The 26,714-nt window shown below is 40.9% G+C and overlaps 1 protein-coding gene across 1 annotated transcript in view; it reads left to right on the top strand.

Moving 5' to 3' along the window:
• Positions 1 to 26,714, top strand: part of CLMN (calmin) — a 73,242-nt gene that overhangs the window by 30,135 nt on the left and 16,393 nt on the right. The window contains exons 2-4 of the mRNA XM_087747631.1: positions 21,496 to 21,557; positions 24,154 to 24,249; positions 25,769 to 25,852. Of these exons, the coding sequence (XP_087603757.1) occupies positions 21,496 to 21,557; positions 24,154 to 24,249; positions 25,769 to 25,852 (242 nt within the window). The remainder of the gene's footprint in view (positions 1 to 21,495; positions 21,558 to 24,153; positions 24,250 to 25,768; positions 25,853 to 26,714) is intronic.

The raw sequence follows: 26,714 nt of genomic DNA, 5'->3' as shown, positions 1-26,714 counted from the left end.
TATCTCGTTTTTTTCCTGCTTCTGTGCCAGCAGAGGAGTCTAAGGTGTCTCTCTGCAAATGTGGCTGCAGGGCTTATATACTGTTCACAGTTTAACGATATTTTGTGACTAGCAGGATTAGATTTTGGGTTTTGTAATAAAAATGTTCCTTCTGATAGGTAGAGAGAATAAACTAGTTAAAAATTCAACAGATCTTTTCATTCCTTGTGATTCAATAAAACTCAGTACACTTTGCATTTAAAAAAAAACAATCATCGGCAATGCAGTATAATTTCAACCAAAACTTACAGAAACTTAATGCTTCAATAAATTGCAGTTGGATTGGATAGTCCTTCTTTGGAGCTACAGCAATATCCGAGATGCTGACACCGATACGAAGATAAAATCTAGAGACTGATATATACTTAATAATGTGCATAAATCCTTCTTTTTCTCTCTTCCTTCCTTTCACCCAAAATCTTTTTGGCACGGAAAGTGTTATTTTCCATCACTTTGCAATTGCGTAGCTCTTTTTGATGCATCCCACTTGCACACTTTCCACAAACTCTGATTAATCTTATTAAGGAGTCATACCCAAATTATACAACAGGAGTCAGTGGTCCTTTTGGAAATCTTAATAAATAGCATTTCGTCAGCTGAGGAATAATGTGCTTACTGATGAAAGTGATGCTTTTAAAAGAAAGTGGCAGACATAGCTGTTTCCTAATTGTTGAAAATATTTAAACTGAAAGCAGCTTAAAACATAATGATGCTTCTGTGGCTGCTTCTGTATAGGAACCTTTCATGTCCCTGAATTATTTACAATGCTGGTCTGCTGTGCTTGCTTTTCTATCTGCTTTTCATACCTATACAGAAAAAATGAAATAGAAAATGCTTGTGATATGCATCCACATTTTTTCCTTGCCCTTGAATAACAGGAGATGATTTTTTGTCACAGTGGTGTAAAGGGATGTTCCTATTGGAGGTCAAATTATCAAACCTGGAGAAAGAGCCAGTGAAGTAGTATGTCTATAGGGAACCACAAGAACGGCTAAAAAGCAAGATGAGGCAATTTGTATTCAACTTTGAGGAAGAAACACAGGTTACAGAAGGGAGGAATTTAGAGAGCACCAACAAGAATCTGTGTGCACCTAGTGAGAGACAAGCTATCCTTGCAGTGCTTCCACAAGTTAGTCTTGGGATTAGCCCAGGTCTTTCTGAAAACATCCTTTTTCATCTTTTCTGAAACGTATTTTCTGGTACTTGGTATGTGTAATAGAGTTGAAGTCATCAATTTAGCAAATAAAGACTAGAAAGGGAAAGCAAAGTAACAATAACTAAAAAGACTGTACATCCAGCAGAAACTGCCTACAAAAAGGGGCTTCTTGGCAAAAAATGCTTGCATGCATGTGGAAGCAAGAACAGAGCCTGAGTGCAGAGAGGACCACAGGAGGAAAAAAAATTAAAAAGCCTTACTTAATTTTATTGTCTAGTGATAGAATGGTGGAGCAGATGACAAGCTGGTGAATCTACAGTATTTCTGCTGTTTGAACTATACGTTGCATCAATTTTTAATGGGATAGAATGTACTTTTTGGGGAGAGAGAAGTATGCAGGTTGTTTTTTCTTTTCTGACTTGATTCAAGAAGCAGAAGAGGGATGGATGGTGGGATAATCTGTGGAACATGTGACTCTGTATCCCAGGAAAAACTGAGATTCAACCCTAGAGAAATGCCTGTAAATAGCAAAGGCAGCTGAACTCTTCAGGGAAAGGATAAAATAATACCAGCCACTAGTGTGGAAAAAGCTTCCAGGCTGCAATTAAAGGAGCCCGAAGAGATTAACAAAGACAGAAAAAGTAGCATCTTATCCACCATGCGCATTTTAGACAGTGGCACGCCAAGTATGAAGTAAAACTCCTCGTTGCGGGCTGGGGTGAGGGAGGGCGGGAGGACAGCACCACACGTGTCCCAGGCTGGCAGAAATCCCCACAGGGCAGCACTGGTTGTCTGCAGGGTCTGGGGAACCCGGCTGTGGGCAGGCGTGGTGCTCCGGCCACGGCACGGCTGCTCCCGCAGGTCCGCCCTGCCGTGTGCCCGGGACCTCCTGTCACGGCTTGGCCGCTGTGGTTGCGCAGGTGGTTTAGCAAACGGGGATCGTTTCGACAGAACTGGGTTAGCAGTGAGCTTTTCTGCAGTTTTGAGAATAATTGGAAGGAGGGTACAAATCTGGGACGGTGATCTGGGACGCTGACGGTAGTGACGTGGAGCACGAGGGCATGCGTCTACAAATGGGCACCCAGCGGATATGTGGATAGTTGAATTAGGCCTCATTGGGTCTGTAACTTCATAATGAGGAAAAAATTTCTTTTTCTGTCTAAAATGACCGAGGACAGAAATTATCCATTTCCAAGGACTAATATGCCTGATACTACTCATACCACCAACTATATTCAAGGCAGAGGGTTTCCCTGTTTTAAACCAGGAATGAGTATACTGGATTTCAGACCTAGCTGAATGTTGTGGTTTAACCCCAGCCGGCAACTCAGCACCACACAGGTGCTTGCTCACTCCCCCGCCGGTGGGATGGAGGAGAGAATGGGAAGGGCAAAAGTGAGAAAACTCGTGGGTTGAGATAAAGACAGTTTAATAGGGAAAGCAAAAGCCACGTGCACAAGCAAAGCAAAATAATGAGTTCATTCACTACTTCCCATGGGCAGGCAGGTGTTCAGCCATCTCCAGGAAAGCAGGGCTCCATCACACGTAACGGTTACTTGGGAAGACAAACGCCATCACGCCGAACATCCCCCCCTTCCTTCTTCTTCCCCCAGCTCTATATGCTGAGCATAACATCATATGGTATGGAATAGCCCTTTGGTCAGTTGGGATCAGCTGTCCCAGCTGTGTCCCCTCCCAAATCCTTGTGCCCCCCCAGCCTGCTCACTGGTGGGGTGGGGTGAGAGGCAGAAAAGGCCTTGACTCTGCGTCAGCACTGTTCAGCAGTAAGGAAACCATCCCTGTTTCCAGCACAAATCCCAAACATAGCCCCATACTAGCTACTATAAAGAAATTTAACTGTATCCCAGCCAAAACCAGCACACTGGAACACCTGATGTCACTATTGAATACAGACAACTGCAGACATTAACTTGGTTTCATGGATGTTTTGGTACAATTTGAAGCAAGCGCTGGATGGGCATCTAAGGAAAAAGCATGAGCTGGTGCTTCCAAACTGAAGGTGAAAATTCAGGTGTGCTGTACTGGCCATTGACTTCTCATTGATCCATGTTACAACCTGAGAAACTATAAGCAGTTAAAGAAATGTCTTCTCCAAAATATGAGGATTCCTGACAGTGTTCTTTGGTGTGGAACAATTCCACCTTCTCACTTACATGTCTGAAGTGGACATGGAGTTGCAAAGCAGTAAGAACCTGCTGATGAGTGTGTCCAGACTGATGCAGATCATTTGAGGTTTAAGGAGGACACAGTGAGAAGTTCCTGCCCAGAAGCTGCAAGTGGTGGCAGATACACTGAAGGGGACATGTCCTTGGGAGTGCAGCACAGGTGGCTTTGTGGAAAAAGTGCTTGGATGTGCATCTTATGTGTAGGTCATGAGACGGGTAGCTGCAGCACTTGGGGACTGAACTGCTTCCTCAGTAAGAACACAGAGTCCTTCTTGATGACTGTGGGGTTCTTCTCTGTTGCTCCAGGTACAATCCCTGAAAACATACTAGTTAAGAAACACTTCTTTTTTTTCCTCAGAAAAGAACACAGGCAGCAATGAGATGCTTTGTATTAAAAGAGTATTCTCATGTAGCACCACACCGGCAGAATTTATCAGAGTCAAATTCATAGCTTGGTATTTGACTGATAACTTCTCTGCTCAGAGCTTATTCCAAAGTCCCAGGATGCTCTTACAGGCCAACAGCAAGTACATTGGACAGTAGGTGCCAGCAGTCCTGGAAACCATGGATTTCTTTAAAAATACTCAGGTGATATTGCAATGTTTCCTTTTTAAAGTAAGTAAATACAATGGTGACCTTGTCTGTCAAGGAATTACATTCTTAGGGAAAACCTCTAACAGCAGCATTTTCCATATCCCTACCTGTTCAGCAAACCTACATTTCAGTACATGAATCTCTCCTGATGAAGGAAAGGGAAGAAGAGGGGTGTTGATACAGCCTAGTCAGCTCAAGGCAAAGCAGGCAAAAGTGGCATTTGCTGATCTCTGGGATGCAATTAGGGGGCAGGCTGAACTAAATAGATATGGAAGGGGATGGAGAAATAAATCCCTAGAAGGTGTTGGCATCAGTGAAATAGTGCTCGCTATGTGGGTAAGAGAAAGTAACTAACTGCTCTTTGCATTCTAGTCTACATCAAGCAGAGTGTTTCTGGTCTAAAAATATTCTCTGTGGTGACCTGCCTGAGAATAATTTTGTGTCGCTTTCCTGACTTTATTTCTGGCTTTTGATTTCCCATAGAGATCTGGAGTCTGATGGATTAGACTTGTTTCTGGGAGTAATTGTGGCAGTCCTGTCTCAGCAAGGAAGGGCCCCGTATCTGGAATGTGCTTTCCTTGGCAAGTGGGTGGTGGCAACCTTTGGGTTGTGACAGGAGACCTATTTATTTACTTTCGTTCTTATTCTTACTGTAGGGATTTTTCTGTGTGTGTCCAACTTCAGATGCAAATACTTCTCTCCCACCCATGGGCTCAGTGATAGCTACGCCCTGTAAGACATACACTGTGAAATTTTTCATGGCTGTTTTATTAACAGATGGCTGGTTTAACAAGGCCGGCTGTTTTATAAATAGGGTAATATATTTTAAATTAAGAAAGTAATTTGTTAAAGCAGTTGGCTTTAACAAGAGGCATTACTTTTTACCAGTAACAGTGGGTGAAAAGCTTTTGGAGCAGGTAGCCCAAAGGGTTGTCTTATCCAGGTCCTTCCGCCTCCCTGCTTTTTTTTTAATGTTTCTGTCCATCTAAGGGTGAGTGGGACCATCCAAGATCATTCAAGGAAGACTGTAAATTGATGTCAAATATAGTAACAGTCATTTACTTATCTGCAGTGGTGGAAGTCCTACTGTAGATTGGACAGAGTGGGCAATAATAAAAAAATAAAACCAAACCCAAACCTCTCGCCTTCCCATGAGCCCATGGATTGCTATATGAGCATGAAACTACAAACATTTCTCATGTCCTCTCAACCTCCCAGGACCTTTTATCCAAAGTGATTTTTTGTTTCTGCCTAGCAATATGACAGAGTGCCTTCAGGCCAGGTTCTCTCTGGCTTGTTCCACAGCTGAGACTTGTCCACCATAATACCTGATAGAAGAATGTACTGGAGGCCATATGGTCACACAAAAGGTCTGTCTTTTCGAGTATCTCTATCTGACAGTGGCCAAAAGGGGGTACCTAGTATAAGAACAGGGCAAGCAGTTTTCACAATTTCTTCATCATCTAGTCTGCAACCATTTGCAAACCAGGGACTTCCAGAGCCAGAAGGGAGTTAATTGTAGTGAATAAGCATGGGTGGATTTCCCTTCTGTGAACGTGCTTCCCCTTAAGCCCTCACTAAGTGTGCTGAATCCATAGTGTCTGGCTGTGAGGACTTCCACAATGCAACTATGTTGTGTGTGAAGGGGCAATTCCCTTAATTTTGTTTTTAAACCTGTGTCCTGATGTTTTCCTTTGATGTTACCTAGTTCTTTTGCTGGGAGAGACAACAACAAATTAGTCTCTCTCAGTGCCACTCATGATGTTACAGACCTCGCACAAAGAGAAAAAAAATCCTGTCAAATCTTAAGTCTTCTTTTCTTCAGGCCAAATAATCTTTCTCTTGCCACCTCTCTTGTGTCAAAAGATAGAAGAATTGTTTGTCACCGAAAAAATCCATCTGCTGGGTAGGTAGTCACAAGACATTAGTGTGATGTCTTCCAGCACCTCTGTTCTGGTAAAGCATAAAGAAGACAGGGCAAAGGCTGGTATCACCCACCCACTTTTTTTCAGAGCTCCCTCTTCCCAGGCAGAGACACAAACCAGCAAACACTCTGCCAAACCCACTGCAACTTGGAGATCTTGTTAGGAAACATGCCACGACCAGCGCTGCCTCGTAGTTGTAGGTGGATATTGGCAAGAAGTTCAATGCAGGGTAACCAGAAGGGATGCTGGAAATACGCAGCTCCTTCTTTTTCTTGCACTCTCACAGTAAAGTATTCACCAGCATTTATGCTTTTTTCTTGAAGAAACTAAAACTAGTTTACACTAGTTTAAATTCACACTAGTGCCTGGGCAAGGAGAGAACCCATCTCCTGAAACCAAGCACCGTGGTGACTTCACAGATTTGCTCTGCTGGTTCCCAGGAGCTCCTCAGAAATGTGTGTTTCATCCTGGCTTAGCTGGGGCAGATTTGGATCTTTTTTATAAGTGATTGGTGCTCCAGTGTGCCAGGCACGGTGCAAAGTCAGGATACAGTCCCTTTCCTGGAGTGCCTGCGCTGCCTGCTTAAGCACCAGCTGTCTCAGATTTGAAGAGTGTTTAGCAGTAGTGCATCTCTATTTCTACGCCAGAGGTCAAAAATGCATTAGGGCTCCTCCTAATGCATGAGGACTTGCATCCACTGACTTTTGGAAATAACTTGGACCACAGGTGACTGTTGTTGCTCTCTCAGTTATTAAAAATAGATGGATCCTGAGAAATGATGAGATTTGACTACAGCAGGCAAGTTTCAGGGATACTAACTCAGCACTGAGTAGCCCATCTCTGTACTTGAGGAACAAGCTGTTAGTACAAGATATGAGTGGAGCAACTGTATTTAGAAACATGTTTCCAGGGAAACATTAGTTGCTCTGGAAGACAACCCTGAGATATGAAATTTTATGTGACTCTTGGGACAAATGCAAGTTTGAAGACTTTTTTTTCCCCCCTTCTTTTTATAGCGAGTACATTCTGCTCCAGATTTATTCACTTCAGACCTGTATGGTAAAACCTATTTTAACCATGGAGTCCAGTATCTCAGTGGATTTCATTAAGAAAAGGGCCCACACAAGCTGCAGTTTAAAGATCTGTCGCTTGCTTAGCAACTGAAATCAAATCAGCACTTTCTAAGCATATCCTTGCATACCATGCAAAGTGTGACTTCAAGAGCAAGGCTGAAGGTGTAACTTGGCTTCTTGTGTGACATTAGACAAGTCAATTAACTGTAACTTGTTTGTAAAATCAGTATAGTGATAATTTCTTAACTTTGCCCCCAAAATTGCAAGGATCAATTCATTAAGCTTCCAGAAATCCAGAGAAAAAGGGCCAGTTTATACTGGCTGAAAGTTTTTCCTTTGATTTAGCTCTTCCTCCTGAAACCAGACCGAGTTTCACCTCTTAACCCCTTGGCAGCTTCCTTTCCAGGCAAGTTCTCTAGAAGGCTGTTGGCTTTCACTTACTGAGCAAAGTTTATGTTCGTTATACCAAGGGGGTTTCTGCTGAAATCGCAAATACTGTGAACTTGTATAAATATTTTTTGTCATTGTTTTGTAAATTGTAATTTACTTATTCAGAAACTCAAAGTTTTTTCTTGCCTGCATGTTGTCTGTGACAAAAGTATGTCCTTTGCTGTATAACTGCACTTCTGTACTAGATGATTGTATAATTTTTTATTTAGTTAGTTTTTTAATGGAGAGAGTGGTCTGGAAGTATGTAAGTGGAAGGAATTATATAATTAAGCTTCAAAATCCTATGTTCAGTGGACCCAGAAATTAAATCAATCGGTTATCATTTTTCCAGCAGAGACATATGAGCCAGTACTGGCATTTGTAAAAGTCAGCATTTATCTCCATTTTTAGTTTTCTGGCCCAGGTAGGAGAGGGCAGATAAAGTTTGCCTTGTGAGTTTGAAAGGCGCATGGTCCTTGCATCTCATCTGTTAATGTCAAGAGTCTTTGTTTGCTTACATGTGTGAGGTTTAATGTGAACATCCATAAAACAGCTATAAAATTAAACCTTGTCAGTGTTGAAAGAACAGAGTAACTATTATTTATGTCATAATAAAATGGACTATGGATTAAATCTGTTTGTTTTAGCAGACAAATAAAAGCTAAATCCTGATGCCTATCTTTAGCTGCGGGTACTGTCAAGGAAGAGTCTCTGTGGGACACGGCTGTGCCCAGAGCGCTGCAGGACGTGAGATGAGCGAGGGATGAAGGCTCTCCAGACCTTAGAGGTGTGCAGCACGTTGTGGTGTCATAGCATCAAATCCTTATTAAATTATGTGCTTAGGGATTTCTGACAAGCTTGTCCTACTTAATTGCCACCCACATGTTTCATCTGGCATAGAATTTTAAGTGATTATATTGCTGTCTTTGGTCCATACTTGCTTTCTTTGTTTTTATCACCTGCTGATCTCCGGCAAAGCAGGAAGAGCCCTCTTCTGATGATGTGTCTCCACTCAGATGGTTCCCACCTACTCTGCACACACCACAGAATGTGAAAATGAAGAGTGTGCATGTTATTGGTACTGCTGTTGCTGACCGTTTGAAAACAAACAAAAAGTGAAATAACTGGTCTGGCAGCCAGACGCAGCTGTAGTCAATAGTGTGAGCTGACTGGCAGTAAAGCAACATGGAGTGAAGTTATTTTTCAATCAAGTTAGGCTTTACCGTACTAATCCACTGAAACTGCAATGGCTGTTTTCAGTAAACTTGTCACTTTATTAAATGGGAGCCAAAGCCAAAGGAAATCCACTTACGAAAGAAAAGTTAAACATTATAATTCTGCAGCTGTAGAAATAAATTGAAATAGAGAAGGTATATTTTCAAAGCCATTCTTACAGCTAAATTGCAGTCATTATTATTAATGGAGAAATAAACTAAAAGATAATCATAAAAAGTTCCACTCTCTCCTTCCAAGTGAAGTTGTGTCAAGCAAAATTCCCATCCTGACTTTTGACTTGCTTGTAAATGTTGGTGAGCAAGAGAAGAATGGTCTGCTGATGAAGTTCAGTTGTAATTTTTTCCCCCTCGGTTCCTTCCGATATCATAGGGTAAGTAGGTAAAAGGTTTTGCTGTCTTTACAACTTTACTGCACTGGGATCGAATTTTTTACAGGTGCAAGCAAAACTAGCACAAGAGTGGCACACTGTTGTATCAAGTCCTGTTGGCGTTCGTTTCCTGGCCGGGTAAATGATGTAAGCGATCAGCAGTTGTGATATTGTTACATAGACGCATCACAAAAATCATCTTACGACTTACTTATTTTCTAAACATCAGGACCTGACTGTGTAGTTGTCACTGAAGTACCTGAGTGCCTTTGCAGTCAACGTTTGTGCGTTTAATTTCAAGATCCTTTCAAAGCGTGAATGATTCCACTGTTAAAGATGAGAAGCACAGAGATCATGGAAATTTGCCCAAGGTTTAAAAGGGATTCCTTCAGACATTTACGACTTCGAACCTTCTCCTCACCATCTTCTACCTAATGTTTTTAATAGAGTTCATACTCTGGTATCCATGCCCTTCCTGGCAATATGTTGTAGCAGAGTCTAAATGCTGTTTGGCATTGAGAGTCCTTTTATTTTTTTTTTTAATGATACCTCAGTTTCAAAGTAGCATCTTTTGCTTAAAGACTTACTGTTTCCCTCTTGCCTTGCAAGAGGCTGCAGTCAGGTAGCTGCGTTCCTGATTATTTTTTTTTTTCCTCTGTGAAGATTTCATTGTGTTTCTAATCCTGAGGGGAACTGACTGTACAATCATGTTTTAGTCATGATTACTCAATCCTCTGGTCTGACTTGGCTTATGCCCTGTGTGCTGTGAGTGCTTTGATGAAGCTCATTGCCATGCACACTTCAAGCCTGGCAGAGTCCTTGGAATACTTAATAATGTCTTTCTATGACCCCAAAATGACAGACACTGGGGATATATGGCTCTTGAAACCCATGAGTCAGGTCTCATATTCCTGCAATGTTTCGTTTGCCTTGGGTCATTTCATATGGCTGTAAAGAGTAGAAACTGTTTGCAAGAGTTAAGCTTCTCACCTTCAAACCAGGCTCTCAAAACTGAGCAGTTGCTGAATGGTGTGAGCAAGGCAAGGCACTGATTGCTGAGCAGGACCTTTACCATCTGCAAAAGCTTCTCAGCTTAAAGTCTCTAAGTCTAAGCATAGACATGGCCTTAAGAGAATGTCTTGTCATCCTCTGTCACCCAAAATTCAATGTCCATGGTTGTACTAGCTCAGCTGATCTCAATGTTGTTAATAAGAAGGTGCTGCTGACATCAGAGGCTGCGTGGAGGGCAGCCTTCCTGGTGCTTTTGGTGTCTTTTCCTATTTTACTGGATTGTCCAGCTGAGTTGCTGTAAGGAACTGGAGTGTGTAGTCCTGAAAGCAGCAGTGGCCTCACTGTCCTCTTCCATTGCTCATCTCACATCCTACAGAGCTAATCTGATAATGTTTAGACATATGAGTGCTCTCAGGCCAAGGGTTCAGGTACACAGTAGGCCAGCTCTGCTGCCAAAACGCTGTTGGACACCCTCCCTTGTGCTGGCCGAAGTGTTTGCTAAGCCTCTTAGTGGCAGTGTGGATCTGTACTGGGTTAAAGGGTATGTGAAACTACACTTCTCCATGGTGCAACTTTGAAGTCCCACCAAGCACTCTGCAGTGACTGAACATTTCCTTGTCTTCATCTCTCTAATAGTCTTGGGGAGTGGCCAAGAGCACCAGGAAGCTTGGAAAAAATCATTTTAATTGGCATTAAAAGGAAAATAAAAGGAGAGAACTGATTCAAAGGGCTGTAGAAACCAGACCCTCTGACAGAAGCTCATTCTCTTTCCAAGGTGCCTTTATTCCTCTTGTGCTATGGACTATGACGTGTATTTGAAGGTCCGCCTTTCTCTGGAATGTCTGATTACCGTTTGTCTGAGTACAAGCTAACATAGCAAATAAAATGGCTTACATCCCATTTTGAAGTATATCTCTTAAATCCATCTCAGGAGGGATCGTCATGCATGTTGAGCACAGTTCAAAGCAACAAAATACGTGTTCTTTCCATGAGCTTTTTTTTTTTCTAAACTTGCCTTTTGGAAAGGTGTGATGCCATATGAGCACCATTGAGTATATTAAAGGAAGGGCTTGTTGCTTGCATGATAATTAGTCCCTGAAGTTCTTGATGCTCCCATTTTCTCCTTTGTAACAGGAGACAATGCTATATCTTGTCCCCAAGGATATCAAAGTCTGATAAGGAGGATCACAGAGCTCATCGGGTTGAAGATACTGTGCAAAGACAGAGTATAGCTATGTAGTAACAGGTTTTTGCTTGAAAGAAGATTGTCTTGCTATGAGTAATACTGTACATCAGGAATGCCTCTCTGCTAAAGTTTGGTTCTGGAAATGTCCATAAATAACACAAATATTTGCTTGACACTTAAGTCCAAATTCTTTTATATTTGGTTTTTCTTACGGGTGGATATTCCCTGTGGGCCATGAAGGACAAGGGGTGAGTTTTCATGGTTCCTGCCATGTTCTCATTTGAATTTTGAAAAAAAAAAAAAAAAAAAAAAAAAAGACAAGTAGAAAGCTGGTTGTTGTCCTGGAGGTTACAGATGAACTATTTAATGAGAGAGTCAGGAGGCATGACAGTGTCAGTGTTGAAGATGCATGCAGTGCATGCAAGCTCATTGTGCTCTGGTCTTGATTTAATGCCATAAAATGGTACTATTTTAGTGTTGGATCCTCAGAACAAGAGAACCTGTATACACATTTCTTTTCCTTGGGTTTTCATCCTGGCAGATTTGCTGAAACCTGCCTTCAAGCATACAGCTAAAAATGTGAAACTCCATCAAGAGCTTCAGTCAGTCACTTGAGGGATGCATTGCCACGTTCTGGGAGACTCTTAGGAATAACTGGGATCCTGAGTGTTACAGCAAGCCTCAATCCAAGCCCAGTCCAAGGTTTTGTCTAACACTTTCTAGTTTTGATTAATTGGTAAGCTGTGCCAGTGCTATTTCTGGACAATCTTCACACGTTATAGCCTGGTTTCAAAGCCTACTGGAGCAAAAGAAAGCCTGCTGCTGACTTCAGAAAAATAATTTCTCTGCTAACTTTTGGCAGCTGGATAGCATCACCCAGAACAATGCCCATGACTTCCAACTCATGGTTCCCTGCGCTACCTAAAGCAGTGCTCATCAGCAAGCAGAGGGGACCAGGCTTTCTGCTGTGCTGCCCACGAAGCCTGTGTTAGAGTTAGAGGGGGGCAGAGTTACGGTCAGAGTCTCGTGGAGGAGGCTACATGATTGACTTAGCTGAACACTCAGAAGGTTGCCATCCTTGATCTGCTCATAACTTTTTCTGAGAGAAGCTACCCTTCTCTCAGAAAAGCAGGTGTAACTCCCTTGAAGCATACCTCCTAGAAGGTCATTCAGACAAATAGCAACTCCTCAGGGGTATCCACTGGTCCCTGCTAGACTCTTGCATTTTATAATGCATCTTAAAAAGGACCTCTACTATAGTTCAGCTTTTTAGCCATTTTAATCTAACTTTGGCGACTTACACTCTGCCTTCATCCATTTTTAAATGGCAGTTGCCTTGCTCTACAACATAGTACCTTGCAGTGTAGCTCCTATCTCTTATGTTGTGTTTTTTCTTTTGTTTTCCTCTCCATAACTCCAAGAACGGTCTCATACCCTTTACTTCAGATCACGTGTCCGGCCCACAACGGACAAAGCATCTGCTTATTCCTCCAAAGCCACAGGATTTTGTGCTAGTTAATATTAATCTCCATAAATCTCTTCAATCTTTTGCTCTGAGTCGCATGTATTTCTGCATGTTTCTAATATTCATCTGACTACCATGCTCCTCACTCTATTTCTTCTGTCCTGCTTAGTGGCTTTGATGAGGACATTAAAGGGATGGATAAATGGGAGAGAGGCCGAACGCAGTGTGATTCTGTATATTTTTCACTAGGGAGACCCATCTGAGGCCCCTTCCTTTCTTGAGCATACCAGTAGGTTTTGGTGGTCCATGCAGTGCGTTATTCTTTCTAGCTTTTAATACTGTTTTTGCAGTACTGCACATGTATAATTAAGTTTTACTTCTGAACCTCTTCTAGTGCTGCAGTGTCTTGTTCAGAAGGCTTCATAAGCATTTCTTGGTTTGGATAATGTAGTGGCTGAGTAATGTCCCCGAGTTCTTTGGGGACAATAGGGGAAGCAGAAAAGAGAAATCCAGAAGCCATAGGCACCCCAACAGTCAATTCTTTGTGATGCCATGGCTTCTGCAAGGTTGTTCTGTGTCACGCCATGTTTGTGGTTGCCTTTCCTTACGTGGTTTTAGAAAATGATACTACTGTCTTCAAAGTACAAGCTTCTCACAGGTAAAGGCAAATTCCAAAGAAGATTATACATCTCTGGCAGTTGTCTCCTCAGCCCTTCTGTACCATCCTGTAGTTCTTTGAAGGTCCTGGTTACTAATTGCGAGATTTCAAGTTTTGTATTAAAGACTGACTCCTGTAAAGATGCTCAGGAAGCTGCCCGGGACTTCTGTTTGGAAGTGGACGTGTTATTGGTCTCCTGCACCTGCATTTTCCTCCTATTACTCACAAATTCAGTTACAATGGTTTCATATGCACAAAAGTACAGTTAACCACCACCCTATTAACATTAACTGATGAATACAGGAAGCAGTGGGAATCTGGGCACACGCTAGTTCTCATCTGACTCTGAATGTCAAGAAATAACCCTGACACATAGTGTGGGTTTTGTTGGGCTTCTTTGCTCATCTCAAATTATTCAGGCTTTAGCACTGTTGTCAGAACTGATGTAAAGCAGAATATCTTGTTGCATTTCAACTTTTGATGTCTCAACAAAATTAACCAGCCAAAAGGATTTTTTTTTTCCTCTCTGGAAGGAAAAATCATAAACAATAAGGAATGTTTCACAGTCTAGGCTTTCTAGGTTTGCCACAGCAACTAAGGGTAAATGCAGAGCAGTGGAGATGAAACAGACTGGACTTTGTGACTAGCCCTTACTTGGTTGAGGTAGGATGGCTTCTGAAAGTTGTTCTTTTCTTCTTTGATGCTACAGGACGAGCACCAAGATCTTCAGTTAGGAGTGGGATATAGATATTGGTGCAGATATTGGTATAGGTACGAGGTGTTCTTCTCCATGTCAGTGGGAGGGAAAGGGCTGTGCTAGGGCTGGTAGAACCACGGTGGTGTGAAGTTGATTCAAGAGCCATTCCTCTAACTAACAAGAAGATATGGCTAACTGGTACCTGGCTGAATGCAGTGACTACAATTTTGTTATTTTCAGAAGGCCACTCCTGATTTTATTTTTGGCAAGTGAAGAGAATCGGAGCTGATATATATATATATATCAGCTATGTATCTATATATCAGATATATATCTACTATACTCAAGTAGGTAGAAAAGGTGCAAGAAGAGGCTGAAATTGAAGTTGAGCATTGCCCTTTGAAGCAGAGTTCAGCACTCCGGCAACGGCAAGGGTTGGACATTTTGCCCACTGCAGAGCTGGGGACCTAAATGCCCCCAAGAAACATCAGCAGTCCCAGGAGATGAACTGTTTGTAGAAACCAGTACTAGTGCAGCAAACAGCATTGGAACACAGTGAACCCTGAGCTAGGAGCAACTCTTGAATCGAGATGTTGTAAATGTGCATTGCTCCTAATAGCCATTGCTGGTAATAGCAAATCCTCTTTTATTTTCATGTACAGAAGGAGGTATTATGCTCCTTGTACACCTGTAATATACCACAACAGGTGGTGTGCACAGTCTGAAAACCCCTTGCTGGACCAACACTTAAATCACTTGTTAGATCAATTCCAAAGCCATTGAATTTAACCTAATTACTACTTTGTTGGGTCCAGTAACATTCCCAGTAGACACTGATGTTCGTTTCATTCAGTGTGTTCAAAATAGAATTGTATTTCTCTTTTTTAAAATTGTCACATTTTGTTTCATAAGAACATTCCTGGTATGTAAATGAGAAATTTTGTTAATCTGTTCAATAACATTTTCCATGTGTGTAAGAAGTCATGAGAACAAAGATGTTTGCTTTGTGATTGAAGGGTGCAGAGAGGGGAATCTTTACCATCTGCCACTACCAAATTACTTTTCAAGGGGGAAAAATAAATCCTTCTCATTGGAAGCTGTTTTGATCAGCTCTAATAGTAATATTTTATGTAGGATTTCTCTTCCAGAGTCCAGCGGAATTTACAAGTAAATTCATCTTTCTAGTGCTTTGGTAAGAGGAACATCTGTCTCAGACATTGTGAGGACTGAAGCACTAAGAGTTTTTCAGAAATCTCATATTCATCCTGCAATATTTGTCTGGTGTATGTAATCCTAATATACCAATTGCAGCAGTAAATATTTTGCTATAACCAGACACTGAACTCCAAAAGAAACCTGTTCAGCTGCAGCTAATGAAAATGTAATGCCTGTGATCCTGCGATGTTTGTGTTCTGCAGCACCAACCCAGAGTTTTAAAGAATTTTGAACGAGTAAGACTCAGACTCTGCAACTTTAATGGAATGAAAAAGCCTCAAGCTTTCAACACCTGCCATAGAAATTTAATAAGGACCCTAATAAATGGGTCAGTTTCAACAAACAATTAACTTAACAACTTCATCTGGAAGGCTTAGAGGCCCTATTTCATAGGAGGTAACTTGAGAGCAGTCTCATGTTATATAGTGTTGTTAATGTTTCCTTTAGAAAACCAGAGTTTTTAAGATTTAATATTTCATGTGTTCCAAATTACATCAAATTGGCATTTGGTACACAACAAAGCCTTCAACCCCTGTATAGATCAAAAAGAAAATTTATATTAATCTTCTAAGCTGTTTGGAGGTTTCTTAAGCACAAGGAAAATAAACAATGCCCAGGAATTCAAAAGCTTATAAAAGGAATTTTGTGGGCAATTTGGATAAATTTTTTTCTTATTCTTTGATTATGCCATTAAAATTCACACTCGTACAAATATGGGGATTTTCTTGTAAGTACGGAGTACTCACTGAGCAATGTAGCTGGACCGCACCATATAGACTTGAGAGGAATGTGTTTTCCTACGTGTTGCCTTATGTTGTGAGCTATATTTTCAGCCTCTTCTAAAAATATATAACAGAGATTAAGTCTCTGAGGGTTCATAGTTCAATGTGTTTAATGTAACTCTGTGTTGAGGTGAAGCAAAAGTAGAAAATTTAATTGCACTTTTTCCTGCCCTACTTTTACACATTTCATCTTAAATTCTCCATTTATTTTGCTGTCCGTTGCTACCCCCCCGTCTCCCTTTCTCACCCCCCCCCTTTTTTTTTGTTACAGCTCACCTCTAATCACCGTTCCCATGTCAGATGTGTTGCTTGCATGTGCCCTGTCTTTTGTCTTTGCCTCTGAACTTTGTCCCACATGTTGTGCTTGAACAGCAAAAGGTCTCCTGGACCAGGATCTGTGCTTCCTTACAGCTGTCGATATCCTGTACCTAACATCAATATCCTCTATCTAATGTCTGACTGCTTATTGTAACTAATGTGCTTATATGGCATATGCTATTACTTGCATCTATATAGGCAAAAAGGATAGAACAGCATGCTAGGATTCACATGTCCCTACTGCATTGTATACAGAAGAGGCAGATCTTAGTCAGACATCATGCTCTTTTTGCTGGTTTGACACCAAAATTCAACCTGGTTACTCAGTGCCATCAGTCTGGGTCTATGCAAACATACAATCACCTAATTAGAACAAAAGCCCAAGAAGTTCTCTTTAGCTAATGGTATTGCTTCCAACTTCATCATGATGTGTAAAAACAACATGAGCTTTCATGTCTCGAAGCACATGCTTCAGTGTTTGAGACATAGTAGCACAAGCTTGGAATATTGTGGGCAGCAAATTAACAATTTTAGGTAAAAATCCATTTTCTAAGATACCAGTCTGGCTTCCTTCATGAACATTAAGTTTGCAGAGAAAACAGTATTCCAACTTGATAGTATGATGACTATTAATAATCGGAAATACCCAGGCTGAGTCAGTGTAGGAACACCGTGAAGCCCAGTTTAAAATCCAGTTCTCGTTTTCTTTAGTGGCCTGGAGTTTGAGTAGTTCAAAATGTTCAATATGTGTTCTTTAGAGACTGATTGATTGCTTGGCTGTATGAGCTGGGGTTTTGGGGTGAGGAAGGCAGAAGGAGAGGAATTCGCATTTCCCAAGACTTAGGGTGTCTGAGCCACATGTTTCATTTTGGAGTTAGGCTGTAGTATTTGAATATCATACATTTGCCCGTATATTTTTGTTGTTTAATAAGAAGTGCAGTTTTCTCATGGTGGCCAAAGACTTTGGCAGATGCTCAAATACCTCCAGAGCCACACAGGTTATGAGCTGGTTCTGTGGTGGCCACGGGTTACTGATGAAGTGAATATGGGATGATTCTCCTGGCAGGTTATTGCTTCTGAAGCCAAGGGCAGTCAAAGCATCCTCTTTCACAGTCAGGTGGCCAACACCACCATTTCTGTCTTGAAAACTTGCTTCATGTTAATAACAGGTATATCTTGTATCTATAGAGGTTATAACCTGTGGTGGAAACGAGGAAGCTGGCTTTTGTTCATATTATAAAACTAGTATTTAACAAGATGTCTTGAAGGTAAGCTGCAAGTGGATCTAAAAGCCGGCTTGGCCTGTTGTGAAGGTGTTAACATCATCTGATGATGATATCCTGGATGAAATGCTAATAGCTTTGGAAACAAATTTAAGTGACCTTCTGCTTTGCTTTGGGAGTAATACCCATACACGCATATCAAGCAGTTTTCTGAAGCTAGGTAATTACACACTGACAAGTGTTCCACTCAAATCAGCTTCCACGTTTCATAGTGCCCTCATGTGCCCAGCCCTGTGGTGGTGTGCCTCAGAGGATTATTCATAACTGGTTCTACAACAACAGAATAAATAGTATTTAAAAACAAATCAATAGTTGTTATCTCCAATTTGTTATTGACCATAGAGGCTGTTAGGGGATTGGCTTCTTGTAGGTATTGCAGTGGTAGTGACCTTTGAGAAGATCTGAAGGAGGAAGAAATGGCATTAGCAGTAAATGCCTGAGGAATTTCTGGGCTGGTGGGGAAGGAAATAGTGCCACAAAGGGAAGCAGCTGAACTTTCTCATCCATAGCAGCTTAACCTTGAATTTGCCCAAGTGGTTTTTGAACTAGCTTAGTTTTACTCTGTGATAAATTAGTTGCCTTTACCATAAGATTTGACAAACCAGAATATATATCTTTGTCAATGTTTATTTGCAAACTGACTAGGGTGCAGATATTGTGTCTGAGCCAAATTCTGCTGTCCTCTAGAACACAGTTGTGGGGCAAAGAAGTGCATGTGTTAAAATAGGCTCATCATCCTACCAGTACACTTTTTCCTTCTCTAGGGGTTTTTTCCCCTCTAAATTATTGCAGCTAATGCCCGTCGGTGCCTTACCTGTGTACTTTGATGTGAATACTGTGTCTCTGCAACACCGTAGACCCTACTGTGAAAGCATGTTGCAGCTGAGCTTATTGGAAGAGTATGGAAGACCTAGCTAGGTGGTCAAAATTTCTTTTTATATTTTTTTCTCTTATGTCAAAGTCTGAGCTGAGCTGAACCAAAATGGCAATTTCTAACTTTTTACTACCCTCCAGCATTACATCTTTGAATCCAACCCTCACAGCAGGCATCCTTCTTTTCCAGCATAGGATTTGTGTGCAGGCCAGCCATATGGTGTGTGTAATTATTATTTTATAATGGTGTTATTGCTCTCTAGCTGCCCAGTAAACCCAGTGCAGTTTCAGTAAACTATATACATCAGCATAGGAACTTTAGACTTGAATGATTTTCTTCACTGTTATACAATAGTAGGTGCGAAGGAGAAAAAAAGATTCCATTTAATTTATAGAAACTGTATAAAGTTTATAGAGTCTCTACAATCATCTCAAATGAAAACGTTGTGGAGAAGAGGGGTTGTACTGAAACTGGGAGGTCCACAAAGCTGGAGAAGAATAACAGTTAAAGGCACACATCAGTAAATACCTGTGCTGAACTTTTCCCATTAACTCCACCGTCGAGCATATGGACTGCATTAGGGGTCTGTCTGCCTTAGGGATTTTATAAACACATTTCCTCCCCTTTCCTCTTCCCCATCCAGTTACTATTGCTTTAGACTATTACAGAATCAAATAGTGTCCATTCTGGGGTCATCGTTCTTACTGGTACGAGTCTGTTCGCTGTAGAAACGTTCACTGAGTGGTGTCAGAAGCCTCTGTATATATGCCAGTGCTTTCCTGAATGTGCCTGGATTTTTTTTGGTGTGTGAGCTTCCGGAAGGAAGCAGTAATACCAGCTTGGCTCGCCCATCCTTTCAGGCATATGTGCAACTCTCATTTGCATCGATGGCAGAATCTCTGCAGCAAAATTAGGAGCCAATGTGTGCTCAGTTTTATGGATGATCTGTAAATAAACACAGCTCTCTTTTGCATCCTTATTTACCCTGAAAATGAAGGTTGCCAAAGTGACTGGTGAAAAATAGGACTCAAAACCAAGAAACCAAGCCTCTGATGAAATCAGAAAACATTGTTCGCTTCTGTGTACCCTTCCATGTTTCCTCGTTGATTTTAGTTGACATTGGAAGTCTGTAGAGCCAGGCCATTTGATAGTGTCTCCTGTCCTCCCCGAAACCTGGCACTGCCCATCTGAGCATTTCTGAGCATTTCAGACAAGCTTAAGAGAGAGGTGGCCTTGCTGCTAACTCCTGCACCCGTTCTGCCTTCCCCTTTGCACCACCAACACATGTATTTGAACAAAACAAAGTGTATCTGGGAACAGATCTGGCTTAACATTAACCTCCACCCACCCTCAAAAGTTAATTTTAACAGATCGATTGTGGCAGTTACACCCTAGGTGACACATAGCACTTCTGCCACTCAGCCGTGGATGTGTGAGCACATGGAAAGCCAGTCCTGGGGTCGAGGTGCTGAAGGAAGCGAAGCCCAAGAAAGATGTGACACGTCTCTTCGTTTATTGTACTTTGAGATTTGTAGGTGGTAAATGCTGTGGGTTTTTTACAGATATTCTGGAACCCTAATATAATTTACAGTTTCATTTGTAGAGAGCTGTTTCAAATCTGTGCACATTCTTCTAAGATATTTTAAAAGAAAAGCCAACAGCAATAATTAGTTTGGCATTTTCCATGTTTTCTGAAGCATTTAAGGGGTAATGACTTTTTTTAACCAATCTTACATAAAATCAGGTTTTACAGGAATAAGAGGACTTAAAAGGCCTGAATGGCCATCAATGACAGATGTAATTCATGCTGAAAGCTCTAGTCCAATACATCAAAATAAGGAAAACAATTATACATATGATTAGAGGCTGCAGACCCTTCAGTTAAAATGATCAAAAAGAACAATATTAAAATTTGATTTACAGAAGCTACTACTTAGCCTACAATTAGTCTGACCAATAAAAACAAACCAGACTTCTACAGAATGTGATTTCCCAGTAGATAGGTTAGCTATTTTTGTAGGGCTGAAGAAACACAAAATGGTTTTAAAATATATTTGATATGCTCTATGAGTAAATTGAAATACAGCATATAACTAGTTTTAATGGTTTTTGTTCATAAATTGCCAGATTTCCTTAATTCAAGTGAAATTTGAGAACCACTTGAGAATAATTGTCTCTAAAATGAAATATTACTTTGTCAGTCTACTTCATTTATATTAAATATATGGTTTACTTTTTTACATTAGAAGGTAAATGGAAGTTGGTCAGTAATATGATGCCCCTTACACTTTTGCTGTAGTTCACTATGGAAACGGATTCAGGAAATGGCAGATGTGATTAAAAACGCTTCAGCTGGCCCAAGAGCTGTTTATACAGCACCTAGCATACAGCACTTGTGGCAAAGAACAAGCACTCCTGATCTTATTGCAATATAAATAAAATGATTCTTCAATGTAGGGGCTTGGAATTTTGATTTTAAATGCACTAGTTAGGAGATTGGGAAGATGAGATTTGATGAGGCTTTTCCATTCATAAGAATGAAGACAAAATTGTTGTGTTGGCTAATGCAGTCCTGTTTCCTTGTGTGTGCAAGTAAGTACATTGGAATCCGCGCTAGCCCAATTTGCATGTGGGTGTCACAGTAATAATCCTATAAATTGACATAGAAGGGTCAAGCTACCTGCTCAGAGTCTAACATCACTGGAGAGCTGCGCACAACACATAAATGTTCACCTCTCAAAAGCTGAAGACTGCAAAACTAAGAGAGAGACTTCTTGCTGCATCCTTTAGAATGCATCTACAAGCATATACCTCATATCTGGGCAAAGAAATTGAATAAAACACTGTAGCTTAACCTTATATCTCCAGATTTGGAATACATTTGCTTTATTCATAGGGCTCTCAAGAATTCTGACGTTTTTGTGCATCGGTTTTTGAAATTTCCTACCAGCTTTCCTTCTTCTGGAAACTTAAGTGCTGGTTTTTGTTTCTGATATTCTAGTGGAACGGGAAAATGTACAGAAGAGGACCTTCACCAGATGGATAAACCTACATTTGGGAAAGGTAAGACTGACAAACAGTCTTGATATTGAGATACAAGGACACAACCATAGACAGACTGCAGTTAAGTCATTTTAAAGTAATTAAAATTTGGAAACAAAAGTTGACTTCTGTTCCTGTGGGGAGGTTTGGAGGAGAATGAGGGGAAGGTGAAAGCAAGTTTCTGGGTAAATGAAAATTGCTTTTCAGGCACAATGAATGCTTGGCTGGCTTTAGTTCATCTCAGGTGCATTTAAGTCTTTAATGCTACTGACTGTTACCATGAGGCTAGAATTTTCCCACAGAACGTACCCACATAAAATCAAATGTGGTTTAGGCTGCTCTGAGGTGATGATTCTGATGTTCTTCCCTGGACTGGAAGTCTGAACATCTGAGGCATCATGGCCAAAGACAGATGTTCTTCAGAACCTGGCTTCATCCCAGAGCTGCAGATGGGAAACATTAATTCCCTGTCAGTCATGTTTGGGGGGGGCTATATGATGGGATCTTTACATACCCACTTTATATTTTTTTATATATATATTTATATCCACTTTATATACATCACTTTATATTTTTAAGATGTAATTGTTTCTTAATCACACCATAATTTGGCTATTAAACCTAATTTACTGTTCTTATTGATAGTAGATAAGTGCTGTTGAGGATGAAAGGAGAAAAAAAATCCTTAATATTAGAGACAGCAGCAATGCTAAGTGTAGGATCAAGGAATGAGACCAGCTTCCTAACCTAGGCCAACAGTCCTAACTTGGACTGGAGTTCGGGCTTCACAGTGCTTTTAGTATCTGTGGCTAAATTTCATAAAGTACAGATTGGGACTAACTTTGGGCTACAAGCTGACTCTTAGTCTAGCTCCTGTAGTTCTTGGAAAGTGATTGCATTTCAGACATAGTAAAGCAAAGGGGTTTTAGAAGACAGACATCACATATATAGTTGCTTAAGTCCACTGCTCTGCAATGAGTGTTGCCTAAGGAATAAAGGGATCCTCTTAAATCTCACTGGAAAATCAGAATAAGGCTAGTTGGAAATGTTTTGACTAGCAATTGCTCCCAAAGGTCTCTCAGAACAAAGACAGTGTTACATGATTCCTTCGTGAACGAGACTCTAGGGCTTTAAACTAACTGCAATTTTGGAAGTTGTCAAAAAGCGTTGTCAAATACATGACTGTAGAGGAGGTCTTTGATTTACAGAAGGAATTAGATCATGAAAAAGGCTGTAGGGTGCTGTTAATTCTGCTGTGCCAAGCATATGAAGTCTTAGAAACTTTGTGGGCAGGTGAACTGTTTTCTCTGGAGAGCATACAAATTTTTTTTCCTCTCTGATTCAACAAAGAAAAATGCTTTTCTGAAGAAAGGGCAAAAATCTGCCTCTGTGTTAATGTTTTTCCTGGAAGTGGCAAAATAAACATATCCCTGTAAATAATGAGAGCTTCACTAAAACTCTCTCTAATTACAGGTGATTCCCCAAGGACAACCACTGAGAAAGGTGGCTTCTGCCTTTATCCTCAAAGAAGCACTTCTTGCAGAGCGGCTTCATTCTTTTAAGGGCAGCAGTGAAGTCGTCTTCTTGTACTTCTTCAGGAAACTTAGGGTGTGGTGTGTCCCCTTTTGGAGCAGACCATCCCATTTGGGTCATCTTTTGTAAGGAGCTGCCTCTGCTGGTCAGAAATGGAAATGCCACTGATGGGATAGTTGGGAGTAGTCTGCATCTTCTGAGTTCTGGTGGTTCTTGTCTTAAGTCATGAAAAAAAAAAATAGGTTTGGGTTTGAGGCTTTCAGATAGGTTATTTAATCTTGAAATGAATGATACTTTTGTTTCTTTCAGTATGGAGCATTGTTTAGTACTCTTGGCTAGATTAAAGACTAGTAACAAAAATGTATGGTCCCAGTTTGCCAGAAGCAGTGCTTAATCAAACAGTAGTGCATTGCCCAACCAAAGATAAAAAGATTTGGCTCTTTAGGGACACGTGAGTGAGTGACACCTGAACAGAGAGTAATTGCTGCAGCTGAGACTACCCCTAAGCGCTGAGCTGACTTGGCTGCGTGCCTCACAGCAGACATCATCAGACACCTTGGTGAAGTGAGGAGATGGTTGCCTTTGGAGGAGTTTGCTGAGAAGAGAGAGACACAATACAAGAAGCTGCTATTTAAAGTACTTCAAAAATAGTGGGAAACAGAATGGCACCACCAGAAACCTTACAGAGGAGACAGAACATTGGGCTGGCTGGATCTTGGGCTTATTTCAGGCATAAAGTGGGATTTGTTTCTGCTGGACTTGCTTTAGTCTGAGGGATCAGCACCCAACCCTTGGGTGGTTGCTTCCTAGGCAGAGTATTTAAGGTGAGATTCTGTTAGGGGAAATCTGGAATAAGTCCTTGTCTGATCTCAATTACATGAGTACTATATCTCAGTTTTAGCTCAGGCATTCTTAGGATGGAATTGCCACTGATGTGAAGAAAAGTCGGCCCTTTCTTCCTGCAGGCTAAGATTTACTTCTAGTATCTCTGTCTTGTACAGTTCTCCTTCTTACTCTCTGAAATCATGGTGACGTACCAAGCAGTACTGCTTTAGAAGCTATATCTGGTTTCTTTTCTTCACAGTGCAAGCCTCCTCTGAAAGTGAAAGACTTGTTTATTGATATACAAGATGGCAAAATCTTGATGGCGCTACTGGAAGTCCTGTCAGGACAAAAGCTGGTATGTATAAAAGAGGGAGAAACCTCCATAGGTATGGAGCTCTGTATGTTACAAGCAACAATGTATGGACATCCAAGGAATAAGGGTGAATTTGGTCCTGTGTCTTTGGTATAATGATAAGCATTTCAGCAACTTCACTGTTATCTCCTTATGTTACAGGCTGGTGTCCTGAGTTGTAACTTAAATTTCAAGGAAATATATAACTGTGGTGTAAATGGTGTGTGATCAGTGTAAATGTTCCCATCCCTCAGGTTTTTTAAGGCTTTAATACATTAATGCTCACATATTCTGTTTGGAGATCACCCAAGTCACGTTACCAAGAAAAGATATATTTGTTGTATTATTTTTTAATCCATAAATTCTGTTTTTATTTTGTCGTAAGATCATTATGACACTTAATAGGTCTGCTGATGCTTGGTGTAGTTGTGAGTTTAGTTCTGGTATCCTGGCTCAGGTTTCATTAGTGTTACTGATATGGTCTAAATCAGAAGCGCAAAGTTTCACTTATCAGAATCTTTCTCTCATCCTTTCTCTGTAAGAGCTGTATAAAGAAGTTCCACATACCAGAAATGGAAACACCCAGTGCAAATATAAATGACTAATTACAGTTGACTTTAATGTTTTCTTTCTACATCAGTCTTGTCAGCCAGTACTCTCTTCTGTGTGGGTATCAGACTTGCGTAAGAGGAGAGGCCTGTTCTGCAGCCACTGCAGATGCACTTGCAGTCACCTGGTGATGCTCTATAGGGACTGAACCATCTGCATACTGCAGCATGAATGGCCACTGTGGTCACACATTCAGAACCGCTTATTTTTTAATATTCTTGCAGTTTTAGGGAGCTGTAGCAGAAGCAGCAGTATCTCTGCGCATTCACACAGATTGCATTGACAACCAGGCTGGAAAGGAATTGCAGGAGGAAACACATCATGGTAGACCCTAGGTTATGCCCCGGGAGGTCAGGGAGAAGGGCAAGGAAGGAGGCAAGGTCAGTTGGTCAAACTTGTGCTGGCAGTTAGGTGTCCTGGCACACACGTGATAAAAACAGTGTGCCAAAGTGGAGTTGCAGGGAGACAGGCGTGCAACAAATCTGTTTCATTTCTGCACAAATGAAGGCTTCTACCTCCCACCTGCCTGTGCCTGCTATGAAAACTGCGCACACTTCCTAATTAGGATAATTTAATTTAGTTCAAGAAAAAAAATGTATTATTACAGATTTTCAGGTAAATTTGATCCTGTGACTGAACATGGTTGGGGAGTGATTACATAAATAATCAACGTGGCAGGTCCAAGAGAGTGATAACATCTGGAGAGCGGGAAAGCAGGTTGCTCACCCTGTTTTGCTACAGGAAGGGCAGATCATGTAGTTGAAGCACCTTACTGATCAGAAAACATGGAAGTAATTTTATATAGGTAGATTTCCTTAGCTTTATTTTGCTTCTCTATTTGCAGGTTTTTTAAGCTTTGTATGACATGGTGAATAATTCCACCATTTTTAAAAACATCTCTTATTTTTTCTAGATGCACGAATACAAATCTTCAACCCATCGCATTTTTCGTTTGAACAACATAGCCAAAGCACTTAAGTTCTTGGAGGACAGTAATGTGAGTATTTCCAAAGGCTGGTCTTAATACCTCCCCTTGATACATGTTGCAAACTGTAATTGTTGTAACTAGTCTGATGCGCTGCATGTACATAATAGGAATGCACTACTTAAAGGCACTGTGACTTACCTTAGCAGCAAGGCTGAAAAGCCACATAAAAATGCACAACGAGAACACCTACAGAGTCTAAAACAAGGGTTATTTGTTCATTTTATGATATAAAAGTTCAACAGGATTAAAGGATCAGGAACCCAATATTAAAAGAAAACAAAAAGAAATGCAAGTAATCTTTATGAACCGGGTCTTAGTGGCATTACTTCATTTATGCTGAAGGTAGATGACTTTCCTTCCTTTCATCAGAGATACTTTCTGTATTAAAAATCATGTATTTATCTAGTAAACTGCTGCAGCAGCTGATCATGAGTCAAAGGCAAGAGAAAATGAAATCTGGGAACATGACACAAATGCATAATTCCAGGAATCAAACCCTTATAAGGATATAACTTCCCTAGTAGTCAGTGTGGCACTGTTGCAACATCACATCCTAAAGTTTTAAGTGACCAAATCAGATCAGACCCTGCCGCTTGAAATGATTCAATCCTTTTTTTCTGTTTTGATTTATCCCATTAGGGCTTTATTCCAAAGCCCCATGGATGTGGCCTGTGTCTTGAAAACTCTCTGCTTTTGAAAAGTGTTGAGAAGTAATGCTGTCAAGAGAAGTCCCAGCCGTATCACAACTCATACACCTGGTATACCCAGATCTTTCAGAAAGAGAAAACTAATATTGGACTATGTCCCATAAAGGACTTGCGGCATTCTTGCTGTACTGAAAGATCTTTTTATCTAGTATCTGAAGTAAAGT

This window comes from Nipponia nippon, unplaced genomic scaffold (genome assembly GCF_047370975.1).
Source record: "Nipponia nippon isolate SJK-2023a ecotype South Korea unplaced genomic scaffold, ASM4737097v1 scaffold_11, whole genome shotgun sequence".
Classification (NCBI taxonomy): Eukaryota; Metazoa; Chordata; class Aves; order Pelecaniformes; family Threskiornithidae; genus Nipponia; species Nipponia nippon.
This window is presented reverse-complemented; position numbering and strand designations above follow the sequence as displayed.